Below are 21,325 nucleotides of genomic sequence, written 5' to 3' on the forward strand. Positions count from 1 at the left end.
ATATATATTGTTTTGAAAAAGGCTGTGGTGCCAAACTTAAGCACTCAGAAAAATTTGAATGAGTAATTGGGTGATAGAAATTAAATTTATATAATATTGTAGAATATATATATATATATATATAAAATAAATTTGAATAATAAGATGATAATTTTTGAATAGTTACATCAAAATTGATAGTATTGTTGTATATGTTTTTCTTAGAAAGTAAAAGTAAGAACAAAGAAACCCAAAAAAAAGAAGAAAAAAAAAAGGTTGGAGAATGATATCTTATCCATCCTAGGTGGCAAGATATCAAAGCAGCCAACAGAGACCGAGAGAGGGAGATACTCAACCCCCAGAAACAGAAACAGAGAGAGCATGTGGAAGAAGAGAACGCCACATGGAAAACACAGGTGTCCCACCGTCTTCCACATGTCAGGCCATGGATGCCAGGCGAGATCGCGCTCAACACCCACCTCTTATCAACAACCAAAAATCCCCCAAAAAATTAAATAAATCTCGCTCACTTGAATTCCCATAATTTTCTCTCTCCTCTCTCTCCCTTTGGTCGAGAGTCTCGTCAGCTTTGAACGCTATGTCTGCCATTGCTACAGTTGCGACTATCTCTCTCCCCATCTCTCTTTCTCGATCCTCCAAATTTAGCAACAAACGGGTATGCTCTCTCATCTTTTTTTTCCTTTGCTAAATTTTTCTGGGCATCAGCCAATACTAGAGGAAATTGATCAGTTGAGTTGGTTTTTTTTTTTTTTTTTTTTTTTTTTTTTTTTTAAGTGGGTAAGTTGGTTTGTTGAATTGTGGCTTTGAACGTACTACAGAGTTCTAGAAGATATTATTTTCAAATTGTTGATGGCCTCTGAATTTTGTGATTAGTTAGCTATTTTGTGCAAAATGTTAGAAACAAATACTCAGAATTTGAATGTATGTATGTTGCAGATTTAGATATCATATCGGCCACACTTTGATGAATTTGATCCATATATTTCAAATTCATGATAATTTTTCTGGGTTCGTAGTATTGTTGGTTGCCTAAAACATACTTATCTGGGTATCTGCAGAAAACTAGAGAAAATTTGAGTTGACTTGTTAGTTGACTTGGAATTGTAGATTATTTTGTGTAATGAACTTCAAGAAAGGGCTAAAATTATGTGGGTACATGCTTAATATGGAGGACAACTTAGGGCCTGTTTCGTGCGCCTCTAATAAGCCAAAAGTTGATAGTCAAAATAGTAAAAATTAAAAGCACCTCTCCCCTCCTTCTCAATAATCAACTTTTTTTTTTTTTTAAAGCTATATCTGTCTCATAAGTTGTACAATTTAAAAAATAAAAAAATATAAGTAGCTATACATGCTGCACCAAGCAGTCTCTTGGTCTAGTTAACTTCTAAGTGTGATTCTTGGCTAACATTCAAGTGGGTGATTGTAATTTCAGGGTGTTAGGGCAGGGTTTGGGGTTTTCGCCGTTTTTGGGGAAGAAGGCGGGTTAGTAGACAAGAAGAGTGCATGGGGCACACTCTTTGATGTGGAAGATCCAAGGTCTAAAGTCCCACAGTGTAAAGGGAAGTTCTTGGATGTAAATCAAGCCCTAGAATTGGTTAGATTTGATATCCAGTACTGCGATTGGCGGGCTCGACAAGATCTACTCACAATCATGCTACTCCATGAAAAGGTCTATATTTCATCCCTTCTGAAAGTTGAATATTGAATATTGAAGGTTTTTATATGATAATTTGTGAATGTTCTTTTCATTTTGAGTTCTAATTGTTGTTCGGGTATTTCTCACTGGTTGTAGGTTGTGGAAGTACTAAACCCTCTAGCCCGGGACTACAAATCGATCGGCACGTTGAAGAAGGATCTTGCAGAGTTGCAAGACGAGCTTGCACAAGCTCATAAACAGGTTTTGGAAATTTCCCACTAATGAAATGAAAAACGATGACAATTTGAAAAGCTTTTTTAAGTACATCCATGAACATAAATTCCAATTTGTGTCGTCCAATTTATAGATGCTATTTCTCCAACAGTAATCTAATAGCCATTTTTATGTTTGGAATGAATATAACAGGTTCATATATCTGAAGCAAGAGTGTCCACTGCTTTAGATAAGCTAGCTTACATGGAAGAATTGGTTCATGATAGACTGTTACAAGACAAACCAACAACAACAGAATCTGAGTGCATGTCCCCTTCATCCAGTACTTCCACCGAATCTCTAGATACTGTTAGAAATAAGCTATCCCGGAAAATCCTGAACGTGTCTGGTCCTGTTCAACCTTATCATCCCCGTTTGAAGAACTTTTGGTACCCTGTTGCTTTCTCTACGGACTTGAAGGATGACACCATGGTAAGCCAGTTCTCTAAAATATTGTGTTGTATTTATTTTACTTTTCTGATGGTTTACTTTACAGAACTTCATGGTTTTACCAAAAATTGACCAATGTCCACGTTTGTTTTGTTTTGTGTGTGTGTGTTCTCCATTGATCAGTGAATTTCTTCTTTACAATTGCCTTGTCACTTCTCTGTTTCAGGTTCCCATTGATTGCTTTGAGGAACCTTGGGTTATCTTTCGTGGAAAAGATGGGAAACCTGGATGTGTCCAGAATACCTGTGCCCATAGAGCATGTCCTCTTCACCTTGGCTCAATAAATGAGGGTCGTATACAATGTCCTTACCATGGTGAGTAAGAAGGAAAGGAAGCAATTATCCAACGTTTATATAGCCCATATTGAAGAAATTAAGAACCAAGGACAGAACGATCATGAAGTGCATAAGATAATTAGTAATGTTTACTATAAGAAGGAAGATGAATCAATATATTTATGTTTCTAATTCTTCAAACATGTTTTGGATGAACACAGGGTGGGAATACTCGACAGATGGAAAATGCGAGAAAATGCCATCTACAAGATTAGTTAATGCCAAGATAAAAGCATTGCCATGCTTTGAGCAAGAGGGGATGATTTGGATTTGGCCTGGCAATGACGCTCCAACAGCCACCATTCCTTCTTTACAACCTCCCCCGGGATTTAAAATACATGCTGAGGTTTGTTACAAATGCTTTTAGGTTTTCTCAGTTGTTGCAAGTGCAATTATTATTGAAGCATGTTTCAATATTTTACAAAAGCTCATGTATCATCTCAATTCTGATGGGCTTGGAAATTTCAGATTGTCATGGAACTCCCTGTGGAACATGGGTTGCTTCTGGACAACCTTTTGGATCTTGCACATGCCCCTTTTACTCACACTTCCACCTTTGCCAAGGGATGGAGTGTTCCCAGGTTTGTTTGATTACTCATAAAATGATCAAAAAATATAAAAAAATAGTTGTAGTAGAACCTTTTATATACCTGTTACTTCATCACCCATATTTAAATTGAATATGAAAAAGCCACTCATGAGATTCTTGAGCATCTGGGCATTATCTGAAGCATGGATTGTTCTGGTACTGGAAACAAGAACCGGAATGCAATTCGCCACATGATCTAAATTGTGGTACAATAGGGGGTAGACTTGTATAGATTACGCTATCCAATAAAATGTAGTTTTTTTTTTCTTTTTTTCTCTAAATTAATTATATATCAACACATTTCTATGAGCATTATGACCATTTTTTACGATTTCTCATGTGAAAACTTCACTCACTGTATATTTAGATCATCAGATTTGACAAAAAATATATATATATTGGAAAAAATCTTTTAGGATCTTTTGGACAACTAAATTTACCATTTTAGAACGAAAGTATACTATGTTTCGTTCCAAAACATAATTTGTTAGTATCGGGGTTTTCTATTAACATTGGGTGAAACAAATCCTTCCATTTGTTTGGCAAAGCTTTTGAACGGCGTGGTTTTTGTTATCTCTTAAATAAACTATTCATAGTATAAATGCGTATAATATTTTTTTGATAAATAAAAATGCATATAATATAGTACGGAATTAAGTTCTTAGCATCAAATTAGTTTCTTTTTTTTTCTTTTTCCTTTCCGTTTATTTTATTTTTTATTTTTTTGGGTTTAGCCTGCCGAGAGAGAGGAGGCATGAGTTAGGCTTTTTATTATATGGGCAAATTACAAATACACTCCCTGAAGTTTGCTTAAAATACAGATTATCCCTTGTGATTTGAAAAATTACAAATACTCTCTTGTCAGAATTTTTTATTTAACAGAATTAACTAAAAAAATGAAATTCATGATTGCTCTCCTATACAATAATAAAATTATGTAAATTATTAATAGAAACATAATTTTAGCATTATTAAAAAATTGTTAATTAGCTTTATGATTTATTAATAAAATAGACGATTTGTAATGAAATTAGAAATATTAAGGGGTGGAATGTAATTTCCAGAACTATAGGGATAATTCGTATTTTAATTAAATCTTATGGGGTGTATTTGTAATTTATTCTTTTTATTATTTATATAATCAATCTGCCCAAATTCTGAAGTGAGGATGAAAGAAAGGGCAGATGTTAAGAAAAAGGAAAAACAAAAAACTTGTAGAACTTACTCATCGTTATTGCTTTCTCCTGTGTGTTTTTCAGCCTGGTGAAATTCTTGACACCAGCATCCGGCCTCCAAGGATACTGGGATCCGTATCCGATAGATATGGAATTTCGACCCCCTTGTATGGTGCTATCAACAATAGGAATCTCTAAGCCCGGGAAATTGGAAGGACAGAGCACTGAGCAGTGCTCTACGCATCTTCACCAACTTCATGTGTGCTTACCATCATCTAGACAGAAGACAAGGTTATTGTACAGAATGTCGCTGGATTTTGCTCCCATGCTAAAGCACGTCCCTTTCATGCAGTATCTGTGGAAGTATTTCGCAGAGAAGGTGAAAAAAAAAAAAAACAAGTTTCCTTTACCAACATATAAAAATCTCTTATTAATATTCTGGTTGAGTTTTTGATTGTATTGAATTATTACAGGTTTTGAATGAGGATCTCCGAATTGTTATTGGCCAACAAGACCGGATGCTCAATGGGGCAAATGTATGGAATTTACCGGTTTCATATGACAAGCTAGGAGTAAGATACAGGTTATGGAGAGACGCTGTGGACCAAGGAGCTAAGCAATTGCCTTTCAGCAAAAGAACATAGAAAGCTAATTCGAGTCTCGATGATGGATTCTAACTTCTTTTGAAAGCCATCAGTTCTCATGCTGAACTGCAGACACTCAACAGCTCCTTTACAATTTTCTGCAGTTTGATGCTCCCCTCCACGCTTCCCCCAAAGCAACTCACCGGAAACTGTAATTTGATTCGAGGCAGAAGAGAGATGGAACCTACCCGACAATACAAACACCCTTGTAAAAATAAATTAACTGTACACTATCTTTTATTGTTTTGTGTACAGTCTTGAATCCTTTTCTTTTTCTTTTCCTTGTCGATTCTTTTGGTGAGGCTAGTCTTTCATTTCTTACCCAGTGGCATGAAATGTCTGTTGTACGATAATAGCATCACCGTGTTCTTGTATTCAAAATGAAACTCCAGATTCTCTGTAATGTGGTTACAACATGATACTAGTATCAGTCACTTTGCTTGTTTTCTGGTTTTCTAAAAACTTTTTTCAGAAAATTCTACTTTCTTGTTTTCTGTGTTTTTTTATTTTTATTGAAATTTTTTAATATTTTAAACAATTTTTTAAATTTTTAGACATACCTAACATAAATACACATAAAAAGTATAATTTTTGTGAATTTTTAAATATCAAAAATACCAAAAAAAATATAAGAATTCAGTATATTTTTCATTTTTTTATGTATCCATTAATTTTTTAAAATATTTCTTCTCAAAGTTTTTATTTTTTAAATACATCTAAGTAAGGTGCAACTAAAAAAATAAAAAAAAAATGCTTAAAATTTTAAAAATATTCACTAAAAAGAAAAAAAAGAAAAAACTTAACTTTCAAAAACCTTATGTAACTCTCCAAAATAAATAGGATAAACCTCGTTTCATAAAAGGAAATAAAGTTGAAACAAAAGATATTTTCATTAACCAAAGTTGGTATACAAAAGATGACACATGCATTATACATTCACAAATGGTTCATCCTGAATCTACAGCATATGTTACAAATAGTAATAAAAAATGGAAGCTAAACACATATCCAAATGCCCTAAAGGCTTACATATTTCCAAGACCGTGCTTAGTTACAACAAAATGAGTTAGGAGCTCAATGCAATTAAAGTCCTAGGACTTATATAAAAGTTAAACACAAAATAAACAGAGTGAGCCTTTAGCTCCACAGTCCTCCCAAGCTAAGTCCTTAACGGAGGCATATCACCAACACCTGAAAATGATTTTTCCCAAGTAGGGTGAGGTAAAGCCTAGTATAAACAATTTAACACAATATATAAATCTTAATAAAGATATAAGCATGATGTTCATATACAATGTCTATGATAAAATCTTTCATTATTTATAAGATCATACTATGCTAAGTTTTATATCTCATTTCATTATTCATATCATTCAATCAACCAATACTAAGGACACAACTCACTTGATTTCAAATCAATGTAATTATCATACAAGTTCAATCATTTGCCATTTTACGGAAATTTCGTCTGCGGGATCAGCATCCATGTATACAAACAGTTTTCGGGACTTTCACCCTAAACACATAGGCCAATTTAATTTACTGGAGTCCATCCCCTTTCTCCTTTTGACATGGAGTACATCACATTTCTCCTTCCAAACATCATACATATATAATGTATTAAAACACAGTTATATTTAATGATAATCAATAAAATATTAGTTTCAATTTACCTAATCCTCATGTAATTTCTACAACAATCATAGCTATCCTCCACTGATAGCCTAAAACAGATATTTCTAAACAGATATACAATCTCCAAGACAGATAAATTATCTAAATTTTCATGGGTGAAAGGTAATACATATCTAACTCTACCATTTATATAAACATGTATCCAATTTCACATTCCCCATACCAATTCCATTATTTATACCAAATAATTAATTTAAACAATTTATGGCAAAACTCTATTTTCTCCCAAAATTCAATCCACGTGTTAAATTAGTAATTTTTTCACACAACACATTCTCACATCTATAACCACAATCATTTTCAATACTTTCATTTGAAAACCCCTCTTTTGATTTTAAACCAAATTTTTATGTTTGTCTAAATTCCTCCAAATCCCACGATTTGTTTACATAATAACAAATAACTAAGTTAAAAATCATAGGAGAGTGTAAAAAGTCCCTACCTCAAGTTTAGAAGACCAAGGAAGATGTGGAGAAACTCCAAAGACGCCGAGACCAAAATTCATTCGAATCAAAACATATCTCTCAAGGTGCTCTACATTTTTAACAAAGGCACAAGGGTGGAGAAATCACTAGATCTAGATGAAAAAGTAGAGAGAATGTAAGTTTTAGAGAGAGAGGGTCTCAACTTTAGGGTTTGGACAGAAATTGATCTGAAAAAGTGATGTAAAATGACCTTTTTACGAACTGATATACGCACAGTCCGCTCGAGCGCAAGAAGTGATGCTCGAGCGCAAAATACACATTTCTAATAGTTTTGCAGAGAATAGACCAACGCTCAAGCACAAGAAATAGCCGCTTGAACTGAGCCCGCTCGAGCGCAGAAAGAACCGCTTGAGCGTAGAATACACTCTCTCAGTAGTTTTGCAGACCTACAAAAGTACTGAGAGTTTGCAAAGCCCGCTTGAGCATAAGAGAAAAATTCTAGGCAATAAGAGTTGGGAAACCGAGCAACCAACTTGTCCCAAACACAACCACAACCATAACAAACCCAATAACCAAAATTAAGGAAAAAACAAGAGAAGCAAGGCATAATCAATAGTACGGAACCATGAAACCCATATCCATAATACAACAAGGGTCGGGTCAAAATCGGAATCGCTATAATCTCCTCCCCTTAAAGAATTTCATCCCTGAAATTTTAAATCGAGTTTAAAAACTGAGTTAAAACCAATTATAACAATGACAATCATTTAATTCCATCACCATCCGATCATTCAATCCCATCAACATGATAAACAAATTCTCAATATTGAATACACAATTCGTATTTTCATAATATATACAATGTTTATATTAAACCCGTGTTTCCAAAACATATACAACATATATAATGTTTCCATAATCTCAAAACATATACAATGTTGTCATATTTCATTAACGTAATATAATCTCAATACATGTTCAAACATCAACAAATAAAACTAGATATTTCTCACGAACTTCCAACTCATGTCTCTTAATTGCTTCCTCGACTCCGTGATGTTTCCATAATACCTTAGCCAAGGGAATTGTCTTGCCTCGCAAGACTTGGTCCCGAGTATCCAAGACTCTCATCAGTCTCTCCTTATACGTTACATCATCATCTATCTCTAAGTTAGTCCAATTCAACATGTGCGATGAATCCAGCTCATACTTCCGAAGCATGCTAATACGAAACACATCATGAACCCCGGAAAGCTGTGGTGGCAAGGCCAGACGATAAGCAACCTCTCTAATCCGCTCAAGGATCTCAAAAGGCCCAATGAATCAAGGGGACAACTTTTCACTTTTTCCAAACCTCATCAAACCCTCCTAGGTGATATCTTCAAGAAGATATGATCTCCCACCTCAAAAGACAATGGTCTCCTCCTACGGTCGGCATAACTTTTCTGGCGACTCTGGGCAGTAGCCAATCTCTTACGGATAAGTGCAACTTTCTTCGTCGTTTCTCAGACAAACTCCGGGCCTAATATTGGTACATCACCCACCTTGGCCCAACACACAAGAGATCTACACGGTCGGCCATACAAGGCCTTAAACGGTGCCACGTCAATACTCGATTGGAAACAATTATTATAGGCAAACTCCACTAAGGACAAGTGCCCATTCCACGAACCTTTAAAATCAAGGACACAACCCTGAAGCATATCCTCTAAAATCTGAATTGTATGCTCTGACTGCCCATCAGTCTGAGGATGATACGCAGTACCAAAAGTCAGTCTCATGCCCAAGGCACTCTGTAGGCTTTACCACAACCGAGCTATGAAACACGGATCTCTATCTGAAAGTATCGTCACAGGGACCCCGTGCAACCTCACTATGTCCCTAATATAAAGGTCGGCAAGATGATCTACCGAGTCAATCACACGCATAAGAATAAAGTGCGCCGGCTTGGTCAACCGGTCAACTACTACCCAAATTGCATCACTATCCTGTTGAGTCCTCGGGAGGCCCACAACAAAATCCATTATGACATGTTACCACTTCCACTCGGTTATGGCAAGGGTTACAATAGACTCGCTGGCCTCTGATGCTCGGCCGTCACTTATTGACAAGTAAGGCATCTCAATACAAACACAGCTGCATCCTTCTTCATACCTCTCCACCAAAACTGGCGACTAAGATCGTGATACATCTTTGTGCTTCCCAGATGCACCGCAAGGCGTGAGTGGTGAAACTCTCGGAATACTTCCTCTTGGCAAGACTCCGGCACGAACAAACGGTCACGGTATGTAACAACCCTCGTCACTGTTTACCAATTAACCATTGATTACTACTAAACTGAGACTGATTATGATTGGTAACTGAATTGATTAAAGTACTGAACTGATTGACTGAAATTTGGGACTGAATTGATTAAGTATACCTGTTTAATTGTATGTCTATCTGTTTGTCGTTCAATTATCTGCTCATGTTTTTGTGTTTAAATTGCGAATTGAAGGCCTTATCGGCGGCCGAATCTGAAATTGATTGATGTTCTATGATCGTTAGAATTAATGTGAAATTATGGCATATTTATCTGAAAATTGATTTGGTATGTTTTAATTAGATTAAAATGGGCTAAATTACATTGTTGACTTAATTACTATTTTGCCATTGTGAGTGGCCACTATCTAAGACCACCTTTGAGCCTCATTACACCTAGATCAAACATTTGCTCAGCTCATTTCCCTTGTTCTTGCCGACCAAGAGAGTTAGAGTGAGGGAAAGTGAGTTCCTCCTTGATAGTTGCTTATAGACTTGGAGATTTTAGAAGATAATTGTGAATTTGAGCTCCTACACCTTATAATTCAAGGCTTAGGTAAGGATTTCACCTTTTCATTGATGTATTTAAGATTGTTCTTGCACGGTTCTTGAGCCTCTAAAGAGCTAAGTCATGTCTTAGTCTAATAATGTTAAATTGGAGCTCATTCCATGCATACATGTTTGGATTGTTAAATTTTAAGTTGTTTTCATGGAAAAATGTTACATGCATGTTCACATTGTGTTTAAGTCCATGATTTCATCTTGTCCTTGGAAGAATTGGCTCATTACAGCATGAAATTGAAGCTTTGAAATGGTCTAAATTCATGCATGTTATGTTTGAATTATATTCTTGAAAATTGGTTTGAAATTGAGTTGTTTGAAACACCCTTAGGCTTTGATTTTACAATTGAGCTTTGGAATCATGTTAAACTATGAGTTTTGGGATGTTTTCTGAAAAATTGGCCCAAGAGGATCGAAATTTATGTTTTAAAAGTTGAATTTGAGCTCGAGGTTCAAATCTGGGAAATCCAGATTTTGAACTCACGCTCGAGCGGGGTTACTGGCGCTCGAGCGTGAAATTCGTGCTCTCAGTACTTTGCACTGTTTTGAAGTCCGCTTGAGCGGAATAATTGACGCTCGAGCGTGACGTTGTGTCTCATGCTCGAGCGGGTGTCGAGCGCCCAATCGAGCATGATTTTCACCTATCTAGCACTTTTGACTGTTTTGCAGAACGCTCGAGCGGGTAAGTATACGCTCGAGCGGAAACCTTTGTCTGCATGTCCGCTCGAGCGGAGTAATCTACGCTCGAGCGTGACCCCTGTTTTCTGAAAATTCTGAAAATATTTTTTAAGTGCATCTTTGCATCCTCATCCCATCCTAGGCATTCTTAGGCCTAGTTTAAGACATCTTAATGAGGATATAGATATATAACACACCGAGGCAAATTAGGGATTAAGTTATTATCTTTCCCAACTATGTAGCTTAGTGTGTGTTTAATCTGTAACTGTGTAGGGTTGGCGACTGGGGACGCTCTCTAGCTTTACTGTAGCCCAGAACTTTGTGAGTAACAACTGTGTAAAGATATGTTCAAAATGATTATCTTCTGAACAATTGAACTATACTGCTTTCTGAACTGATACTGTTAATTGAATGAATGTATGTCTTATATTCTGAACTGTATTGTGGCATTCTTAGCAACTACTGTTACTGACTGTTACTGTTACAGAGATCTCTGTCGATTCCCTTGTTAGAACCACTACTGTTTACTGATTAATGTCCATCATTGACTGTTCGGTCTTTCAAAACCTACTGTTTACTGTACTGTTATGCTAATGGATGTACCACATATGACTGTACAGACTGAACGACTGAAATACTGATTTAATGAACTATTTTCATTACTGTAAAGACATTCATTCTAAACCTCTTTACGCCTTATGTTATTCACTGGGCTTTAGCTCACTGCTCATATATATATGTAGATGTACAGGCACCAGATCGTGGTTAGAAGCGTCGGGGTAAGCTCCAGTTTTGTCAAGCCAACCACTATGCCTCACTGCGAGGTTCCGAGCCCGTCAAGTTATGGCTTAGGGGTGTTTTAGTTCCCCCTTCTGTCTCTGTAACTGTTTTGTTTACTGTACTGTACTGTTTTATAGGGATTAGGTCCCTAAACTGAATGATTGTATATATGTACATACTGTTTTGTCCGACTGTATATATATTTGAATGAAAAGTCTTTTTGCATAAAGGCTGTCACAGCTCATTGGACATTGGCTATTTACTGTTTTGGCTTCCGTCGGGCCCCTGTACTCTGTTTTACTGTATTACTGTTAAGCAGGCCTTCAGTAATCTCAGATTACTGGCCGATTACGGTGCTAAACCCATAGGGGCGGGTTTGGGTCGTGACAAAATGGTATCAAAGCGATACTTACCACGAGTTATACCGCACACACGTGTCCCAATGAGCTATAGGATGTCCTAGAAAAGCGATTAGGGCATTACATGAGCATGATAAGTGTGTGGCTATGACATGACTGAATGTATGCTAATGTGTTAATCTGTTTAAACAAATGACTGCCTATGTTGATAACTGCTATAACTACCTATAGTGAAATGGATAATGCGAGAACTGCAAATGAATCCTCATCCTCATCCTCTGAGGCGAGAATGACAAGGCTAGAAATAATGATGGAACTAATAACTGAGAGACTAGATCAACAACAGAATCAACAACCCCTACCTCTTCCTCCGGTACAGCCGGAGCAGAATGTGAATGTTAATGATGGGGACATAATTGCTCTCACCCATAAGTTCAGCAAAATGAAACCACCATCCTTCCAGGGAGGCCTTGAACCGTTAAAAGCTGAAGCATGGGTTCTCGAGACAGAAAAATTGTTCGAGGTTTTTCCGTGCTCCGAAGCACATAATTGCTATTGGCCACCTTTACTCTGCAAGAAGAAACTAGAAGGTGGTGGATGCTTATCCGTGATGACAATACTGTTATGACTTGGGCTCAATTCAAAGGAGCCTTCTTTGAAAAGTACTTCCCTCAGTGTGTTAGGGACAGAAAAGTAACTGAATTTGAACAGCTGAGACATGGCACGATGTCCATTGCTAAATATGAGACAAAATTTACTGAACTTGCCCGTTATGCACCACATATGGTTAACACTGACTACAAGAAGGCCAGAAAGTTTGAAGGCGGCCTTAATGTTGCAATACTCAACAGAATAAATGTTCTGAAATTACCGAACTATGTAAATGTTTTTGACCGAGCCTTGATGGCTGAATCGAACATCGAAGCACTGAAAACTGAAACACCAGCATCTGAATGGCGTGGTAAAAGGCAGGGTTTTAAATTCAAGAAAGGCAAGTATAACCCATTGAACAAGAAACAGAATACGGGATCAACAATTAGCCCCAGCCAAGGGAGTGGTTTCATACCACCCTGTTCTGAGTGTGGCAAGAAGCACAAAGGGGTCTGTTACAAAATATCTAGAGCCTGTTACAGGTGTGGCAAGGTGGGCCACATGGTTAAAGACTACCCCTCTGCTCCACAAGCCAGTAGTAAAGCTGCACCAAGCGTGGCAGCATCAACTGTTACACCAAAATCGAACCCCAAAGCTACCGGGAAAGAGCCCATGAGGCAGGGCCGAGTGTTCGCCCTAGTACCGGGAGACGTGCAAAATACCGAGACTGTTGTGTCAGGTATTCTCTCTATTTGTACTCAAAATGCTTATGTACTGATTGATTCGGGGTCTACGCATTCATATGTGTCGCATGCTTTTTCGCGAAAACTGAATAGACCATTAGAACCCATGAATTATCTGTTAGCTGTATCATCACCCATTGGGGGATCTATGACCTGTGCATATATGTACCCTGCTTTTGAAATTATTGTTGGAGATGCACATTTGTTTATTGACTTACTGCCTCTGAACATTGATCATTTTGATGTAATATTGGGAATAGACTGGTTAACGAAATACCATGCTACCATAGACTATGTAACGAAACAAGTAGTTTTCCGTCCACTGGGTTTACCCGAATTTGTGTTTAATGGGGTTGGAGTAGTACCTCCTCCGTATTTGATTTCATCTGTGAAAGCTGTTAAATTGATTAGAAAGATGTGTAACGGATATCTGTGTTCTGTATTGACTGTATCTACTGATGATAATCCTAGCATGAACAGCATTCCTATAGTCAGAGAATTCCCAGATGTTTTTCCAGATAATCTGCCAGGGGATTTGATTGACAGGGAGATTGAATTTACCATTGATGTGATTCCGAAAACGCAGCCAGTATCTAAAGCTCCTTACCGAATGGCTCCAACTGAACTGAAGGAATTGAAAGTGCAACTGCAAGAACTGCTAGATAAGAAGTTCATCAAGCCTAGCACTTCGCCATGGGGCGCTCCTGTTTTATTTGTGAAGAAGAAAGACGGCTCACTGAGACTGTGTATCGACTACCGTGAACTGAACAAGGTAACTATGAAAAATAAATACCCATTGCCACGTATTGATGACTTATTTGATCAGTTACAGGGTGCTCAAGTGTTCTCTAAGATCGACCTCAGGTCAGGATACCATCAGTTGAAAGTTAAACCAGAAGACATTGACAAAACTGCTTTTCGAACGAGATATGGACATTACGAATTTTTAGTTATGCCCTTCGGAATTACCAATGCACCTGCTGCATTTATGGACCTCATGAACAGAATCTTTAAACCAAACCTTGATGACTTTATTGTAGTATTCATTGATGACATACTAATTTACTCCAAAAGTGTAGAAGAACATGAACATCATCTGAGACTTACCCTACAAACCCTAAGAGAATAGAAACTTTATGCTAAACTGTCTAAATGCGAATTTTGGCTCGATCATGTTATGTTTTTGGGGCATGTTGTTAGCAAAGATAGAATTTCTGTTGATCCACAGAAAATTGAAGCTGTAGTAAACTAGCCTAGACCAACAAATGTGACAGAAGTCCGAAGCTTTTTGGGACTAGCCGGGTATTACAGAAGATTTGTCAAAGATTTCTCCAAAATTGCCTTACCGTTGACTCAGTTAACTCAGAAGGGGATGTCATTTGACTGGACTGACCAAAGAGAATCAGCATTCCAAGAGTTGAAGACTCGACTTGTAACTGCACCGATTCTTACCCTACCTTCAGGTACGGATGGTTTTACTGTATTTAGTGATGCTTCTCATAAGGGTTTGGGATGTGTTTTAATGCAGAATGGGAGAGTTATTGCTTATGCTTCCCGACAACTGAGACCGCATGAAAAGAACTACCCGACCCATGATCTGGAACTTGCTGTAGTAGTATTTGCACTGAAAATCTGGCGTCACTATCTGTATGGGGCGACATGTGAAGTATATACCGACCACAAGAGTCTGAAATATTTCTTCACACAGAAAGAACTGAACATAAGACAGCAGAGATGGCTAGAACTAATTAAAGACTATGACCTACAGATTTTGTACCATCCCGGGAAAGCCAATACCGTTGCCGATGCACTGAGCTGGAAATCAATTGGAAACTTAGCCTGTTTGCTTACTGGACAGAAAGAACTACTTTGTGACCTTGAAAAATCTGAAATTGAAATTGTTTTACGAGAACAAGGTGGAACAATAGCTGCTATTTCTACTCAACCGGCACTAATTGAAGAAATTAAAGAGAAACAACAATCGGATGACTTCTTGAAGAAGATCATCGAAGAAAGGGAAACTAAACCAAGACTGGGTTTCAAATTTGAAAGTAATGTGCTGAAATTTCAAGAAAGACTGTGTGTACCAAATGATTCTGAATTGAAAAGAAAAGTTCTGCAAGAGGGGCACAATTCAAAATTTTCTATCCATTTAGGGAATACGAAAATGTATCAAGACCTGAAACTTAATTTCTAGTGGCCGGGAATGAAGAAAGAAATTGCTGACTTTGTATCGAAGTGTCTTCATTGTCAACAAGTCAAAGCCGAACATCAACGACCCGTAGGCTTATTGCAGCCCTTACCGATACCGGAGTGGAAATGGGAGCATATCACCATGGATTTTATTTTGGGATTGCCTCGCTCCAATAAAGGTATGGACTCAATTTGGGTTATTGTTGATAGACTGACTAAATCTGCTCACTTCTTACCCGTTAAGACAATTTATAATGCGGACAAATTGGCTATACTCTATATGGATGAAATTGTCAGACTGCATGGAGTGCCTGTGTCTATTTTTTCTGACAGGGATTCGAAGTTTACATCGAGATTTTGGCAAAGCTTACAGACTGCATTGGGTACCAAATTGAGACTGAGTAGTGCTTATCATTCTCAGACCGATGGCCAATCAGAAAGGACCATCCAGACTCTGGAGGATTTACTGAGAATGTGTGTCCTTGATTTTTAGGGAAACTGGGAAAGTCATTTGCCCTTAGCTGAATTCACCTACAACAACAGCTATCATTCAAATATTGGTATGGCGCCTTTCGAGGCATTGTATGGCAGAAAATATAGATCTCCGATTTGCTGGGCAGAAGTCGGAGATGAGCTTTTGCTTGGGCCCGAGATTGTATACGAAATGACTGAGAAAGTGAAACTGATACAACAGAGACTGAAAACCGCACAGAGCAGACAGAAAAGTTATGCTAATGTTAGAATGCGGGATAGAGAATATGAAGTGGGTGATCACGTATTTGTGAAAGTGACACCGATGAAAGGCCAGACTCGTTTTGGAGCCAAAGGCAAGTTAGCGCCGAGATACGTCGGACCATATGAGATTATTGAGAAAATTAATCCGGTGGCGTATCAAGTTGCGCTTCCTCCTGAAATGGAACATATGCATAATGTCTTCCACATTTCTATGTTGAGGGACTACCTCCGGGATCCTTTCCCTGTAATAGAGCCTACTCGTGTAGTGCTGAGTGATAACTACACTTACGAGGAACGGCCTATTCAGATTGTAAACAGACGGATCAAGAAGTTGAGAAACAAAGAGATCCCGTTAGTGAAAGTTGACTGGCAAAACCATGGTGGCATGTATGCCACTTGGGAGAGGGAAGATGAAATGGCTAAAAGATATCCTGAACTGTTTCCACTGAATCCTGTTTTCTTCCAGAGCGAAGGTAACTCAAGTTTAGAGGACTAAACTCTTTTTAAGAAGGGGAGACTGTAACAACCCCCGTCACTGTTTACCGATTAACCACTGATTACTGCTAAACTGAGACTGATTATGATTGGTAACTGAATTGATTGAAGTACTGAACTGATTGATTGAAATCTGGGACTGAATTGATTAAGTATACCTGTTTAATTGTATGTCTATCTGTTTGTCGTTCAATTATCTGTTCACGTTTTTGTGTTTAAATTGCGAATTGAAGGCCTTATTGGCGGCCGAATCTGAAATTGATTGATGTTCTATGATCGTTAGAATTAATGTGAAATTATGGCATATTTATCTGAAAATTGATTTGGTATGTTTTAATTAGATTAAAATGGGTTAAATTACATTGTTGACTTAATTACTATTTTGCCATTGTGAGTGGCCACTATCTAAGACCACCTTTGAGCCTCATTACACCTAGATCAAACATTTGCTCAGCTCATTTCCCTTGTTCTTGCCGACCAAGAGAGTTAGAGTGAGGGAAAGTGAGTTCCTCCTTGATAGTTGCTTGTAGACTTGGAGATTTTAGAAGATAATTGTGAATTTGAGCTCCTACACCTTATAATTCAAGGCTTAGGTAAGGATTTCACCTTTTCATTGATGTATTTAAGATTGTTCTTGCATGGTTCTTGAGCCTCTAGAGAGCTAAGTCATGTCTTAGTCTAATAATGTTGAATTGGAGCTCATTCCATGCATGCATGTTTGGATTGTTAAATTTTAAGTTGTTTTCATAGCAAAATGTTACATGCATGTTCATATTGTGTTTAAGTCCATGATTTCATCTTGTTCTTGGAAGAATTGGCTCATTACAGCATGAAATTGAAGCTTTGAAATGGTCTAAATTCATGCATGTTATGTTTGAATTATATTCTTGAAAATTGGTTTGAAATTGAGTTGTTTGAAACACCCTTGGGTTTTGATTTTACAATTGAGCTTTGGAATCATGTTAAACTATGAGTTTTGGGATGTTTTCTGAAAAATTGGCCCAAGAGGATCGAAGTTTATGTTTTAAAAGTTGAATTTGAGCTTGAGGTTCAAATATGGGAATTCCAGATTTTGAACTCACGCTCGAGCGGGGTTACTGGCGCTCGAGCGTGAAATTCGTGCTCTCAGTACTTTGCACTGTTTTGAAGTCCGCTCGAGCGGAATAATTGACGCTCGAGCGTGACGTTGTGTCTCATGCTCGAGCGGGTGTCGAGCGCCCAATCGAGCGTGATTTTCACCTATCCAGCACTTTTGACTGTTTTGCAGAAGGCTCGAGCGGGTAAGTATACGCTCGAGCGGAAACCTTTGTCTGCATGTCCGCTCGAGCGGAGTAATCTACGCTCGAGCGTGACCCCTGTTTTCTGAAAATTCTGAAAATGCTTTTTAAGTGCATCTTTGCATCCTCATCCTATCCTAGGCATTCTTAGGCCTAGTTTAAGACATCTTAATGAGGATATAGATGTAGAACACACCGAGGCAAATTAGGGATTAAGTTATTATCTTTCCCAACTATGTAGCTTAATGTGTGTTCAATCTGTAACTGTGTAGGGTTGGCGACTGGGGACGCACTCTAGCTTTACTGTAGCCCAGAACTCTGTGAGTAACAACTGTATAAAGATATGTTCAAAATGATTATCTTCTGAACAATTGAACTGTACTGCTTTCTGAACTGATACTGTTAATTGAATGAATGTATGTCCTATATTCTGAACTGTATTGTGGCATCCTTAGCAACTACTGTTACTGACTGTTATTGTTACAGAGATCTCTGTCGGTTCCCTTGTTAGAACCACTACTGTTTACTGATTGATGGCCATCATTGACTGTTCGGTCTTTCAAGACCTACTGTTTAGTGTACTGTTATGCTAATGGATGTACCACATATGACTGTACTGACTGAACGACTGAAATACTGATTTGATGAACTGTTTTCATTACTGTAAGGACATTCATTCTAAACCTCTTTACGCCTTATGTTATTCACTGGGCTTTAGCTCACTGCTCATATATATATGTAGGTGTACAGGCACCAGACCGTGGTTAGAAGCGTCGGGGTAAGCTCTAGTTTTGTCAAGCCAACCACTGTGCCTCACTGCGAGGTTCCGAGCCCGTCAAGTTATGGCTTAGGGGTGTTTTAGTTCCCCCTTCTGTCTCTATAACTGTTTTGTTTACTGTACTGTACTGTTTTATAGGGATTAGGTCCCTGAACTAAATGATTGTATATATGTACATACTGTTTTGTTCGACTGTATATATATTTGAATGAAAAGTCTTTTTGCATACAAATTGTCACAGCTCATTGGACATTGGCTATTTACTGTTTTGGCTTCCGCTGGGCCCCTATACTCTGTTTTTCTGTATTACTGTTAAGCAGGCCTTCGGTAATCTCAGATTACTGGCCGGTTACAGTGCTAAACCCATAGGGGCGGGTTTGGGTCGTGACACGGTATCTCACACTCAGGTCGGGATGCACATTCAAGCCTCTCTCTACCTTCTCACTAGAGAGTTTCTCTTGGAGGGATTCCACCTCAAAGTCATCCCTTCTGTGCTTCTATTACTTGGTTCACAAGTGTAGGTTGTGCGACTATCGAAAATAGGGCTACGGACTCAACGGACTCGCCAAGACGCAAGTCAAATTCCTCAGTGGCACCCAATATCTCCCATTCCCGGATGGAAACACTAGCCACACTACCAATGGATTTCCTACTCAAAGCATTGGCCACAACATTGGCTTTTTCCTGGATGATAATGTAACTCAAAGTTATAATCCTCTATAAACTCCGTCCACCTCATCTATCTCAAATTCAAGTCTTTCTAGGTAAATAGATATTTCAGACTCTTATAATCAGAAAACACTTCAAACTTCTTACCATACAGGTAATGCCTCCAAATCTTCAAGGCAAAGATCATCACCGCTAACTCTAAGTTGTGAGTAGGGTAGTACCTCTCATGAGTTTTCAACTGTTGTAAGCCATTGGCTACTACCTTCCTCTCTTGCATCAATACACAACCTAAACCTTCCTGTGAGGCATCACAATACACCGAATAGCCCAAACCTCTTTTCAGAATAACCAATACTGGAGTAGTGATAAGTCTAACTTTAAGCTCTTGAAAAGACTTCTCACAAGTCTCATTCTACACAAACTTAACTCCCTCCCTTGTCAGTCTAGTTAATGGTGAGGTTAACCTTGAGAAATCCTTCACAAATCGACAGTAATACCCGGCTAATCCCAACAAACTATGGATCTCAAAAGCGTTTTTAGGTTGTTCCCAATCTTGCACTGCCTCTATTTTGGATGAATCTACAGTCACTCCTTCCCTGGATACCACATGGCCTAAGAACTTAACTTCTCTCAGCCAGAATTCACATTTCCCAAACTTAGCATATAGTTTATGGGCTCTAGGCAACTCAAGCACCACTCGCAAGTGTTCCTCGTGCTCCTCTTCAGAGGGTGAGTAAATCAAGATGTCGTCCACAAAAAGGACCAAAAATGGTCTAGGAATTCACGGAAGATCTGGTTTATTAAGTCCATAAACACAGCTGGAGCATTGGTTAGCCCAAAGGGCATCACTAGAAACTCATAATGGCCATACCGCGTACGAAATGTCGTCTTCGGAATATCTTCCTCTTTACTCTCAACTGGTGATGGCCCGATCTCAGGCCTATTTTAGAGAAGCAACAAGTCCCCTTTAACTGATCAAACAAATCATCTATATGAGGCATTGGGTACTTGTTCTTGACGGTTACCTGGTTTAACTTCTGGTAATCTATACAAAGTCGCAATGTACCATCTTTCTTTTTGGCAAAAAGAGCTGGTGCTCCCCACGACAAAGTGATAGGGCAGATGAAACCTAAATCTAACAATTCCTGAAGTTGAACCTTCAACTCACTCAACTCAGCAGATGCAAACCTATATGGTGCCATGGAAATTAGTGTCGTGCCAGACACTAAATTAATAAAGAACTCGATCTCTCGGTGAGGTGGTAAACTGGTAAGATCCTTAGGAAATACATCAGAGTATTCACAAACCACCCTTGGTAACTCAACCCGGACCTCATCACACTCACTACCTAAGAAATTGGCAAGAAGGCAACTAAGTTCACTCCGCTCACGCAGATCATACACCAGTGATAAGACTCTATCAACCCGATTCCCCAAGAAATAAAAACAATCCCCGCTCAAGGTACATACAGTAACCCTCTGACAGTAGCAATCTATGATAGCCTGATATGAAGATATCCAGTCCATATCCAAAATAACATCAAAGCAAGACATGTCAATCAACACAAATGAAAAAAGAAGTTGGCAACCGACAACCTTTATGTCACAACCCCGACACCCCTGCTTTAAAGCCATCTCACCACCAATAAATGACTCTACACAGATAGAAAATGCTAACCAAGCCAACTCTAACCCCAAAACCGATACAAATACAGATGAACCCATATCAATTAACACATTAGCAACTAAATTGTGAAACAAGAAGGTACCTCTCACTACTGAAGGAGCTGGTACAAGATCTGGCACTATAACAGCATACACACGCCCTGTAGGTCTCTGATCTACTTGCTCACCCCTTGGAGCAAAAGCCGGATGCACTGACTGAGCTGAAGAGGCTCCCTGGTTGGCCCTCGAGGCCTGTGCTGACTGTGCTAGCTGGTGGCT

General features: G+C 38.3%; 1 protein-coding gene across 1 annotated transcript; it reads left to right on the forward strand.

Moving 5' to 3' along the window:
* The first annotated feature begins 244 nt into the window (after nucleotides 1-244).
* Nucleotides 245-5,564, forward strand: CH1 (Pheophorbide a oxygenase family protein with Rieske 2Fe-2S domain-containing protein). Its single transcript, XM_028237062.2, has 9 exons — nucleotides 245-655; nucleotides 1,433-1,669; nucleotides 1,793-1,897; nucleotides 2,063-2,341; nucleotides 2,526-2,673; nucleotides 2,856-3,040; nucleotides 3,163-3,275; nucleotides 4,543-4,837; nucleotides 4,932-5,564. The coding sequence occupies exons 1-9, from the start codon at nucleotides 578-580 to the stop codon at nucleotides 5,100-5,102; spliced, it is 1,611 nt and encodes a 536-aa protein (XP_028092863.2). The 5' UTR covers nucleotides 245-577; the 3' UTR covers nucleotides 5,103-5,564.
* Nucleotides 5,565-21,325: the final 15,761 nt, after the last annotated feature.

The sequence above is a fragment of the Camellia sinensis genome, chromosome 3 (assembly GCF_055761805.1).
Source record: "Camellia sinensis isolate YWXY chromosome 3, ASM5576180v1, whole genome shotgun sequence".
Classification (NCBI taxonomy): Eukaryota; Viridiplantae; Streptophyta; class Magnoliopsida; order Ericales; family Theaceae; genus Camellia; species Camellia sinensis.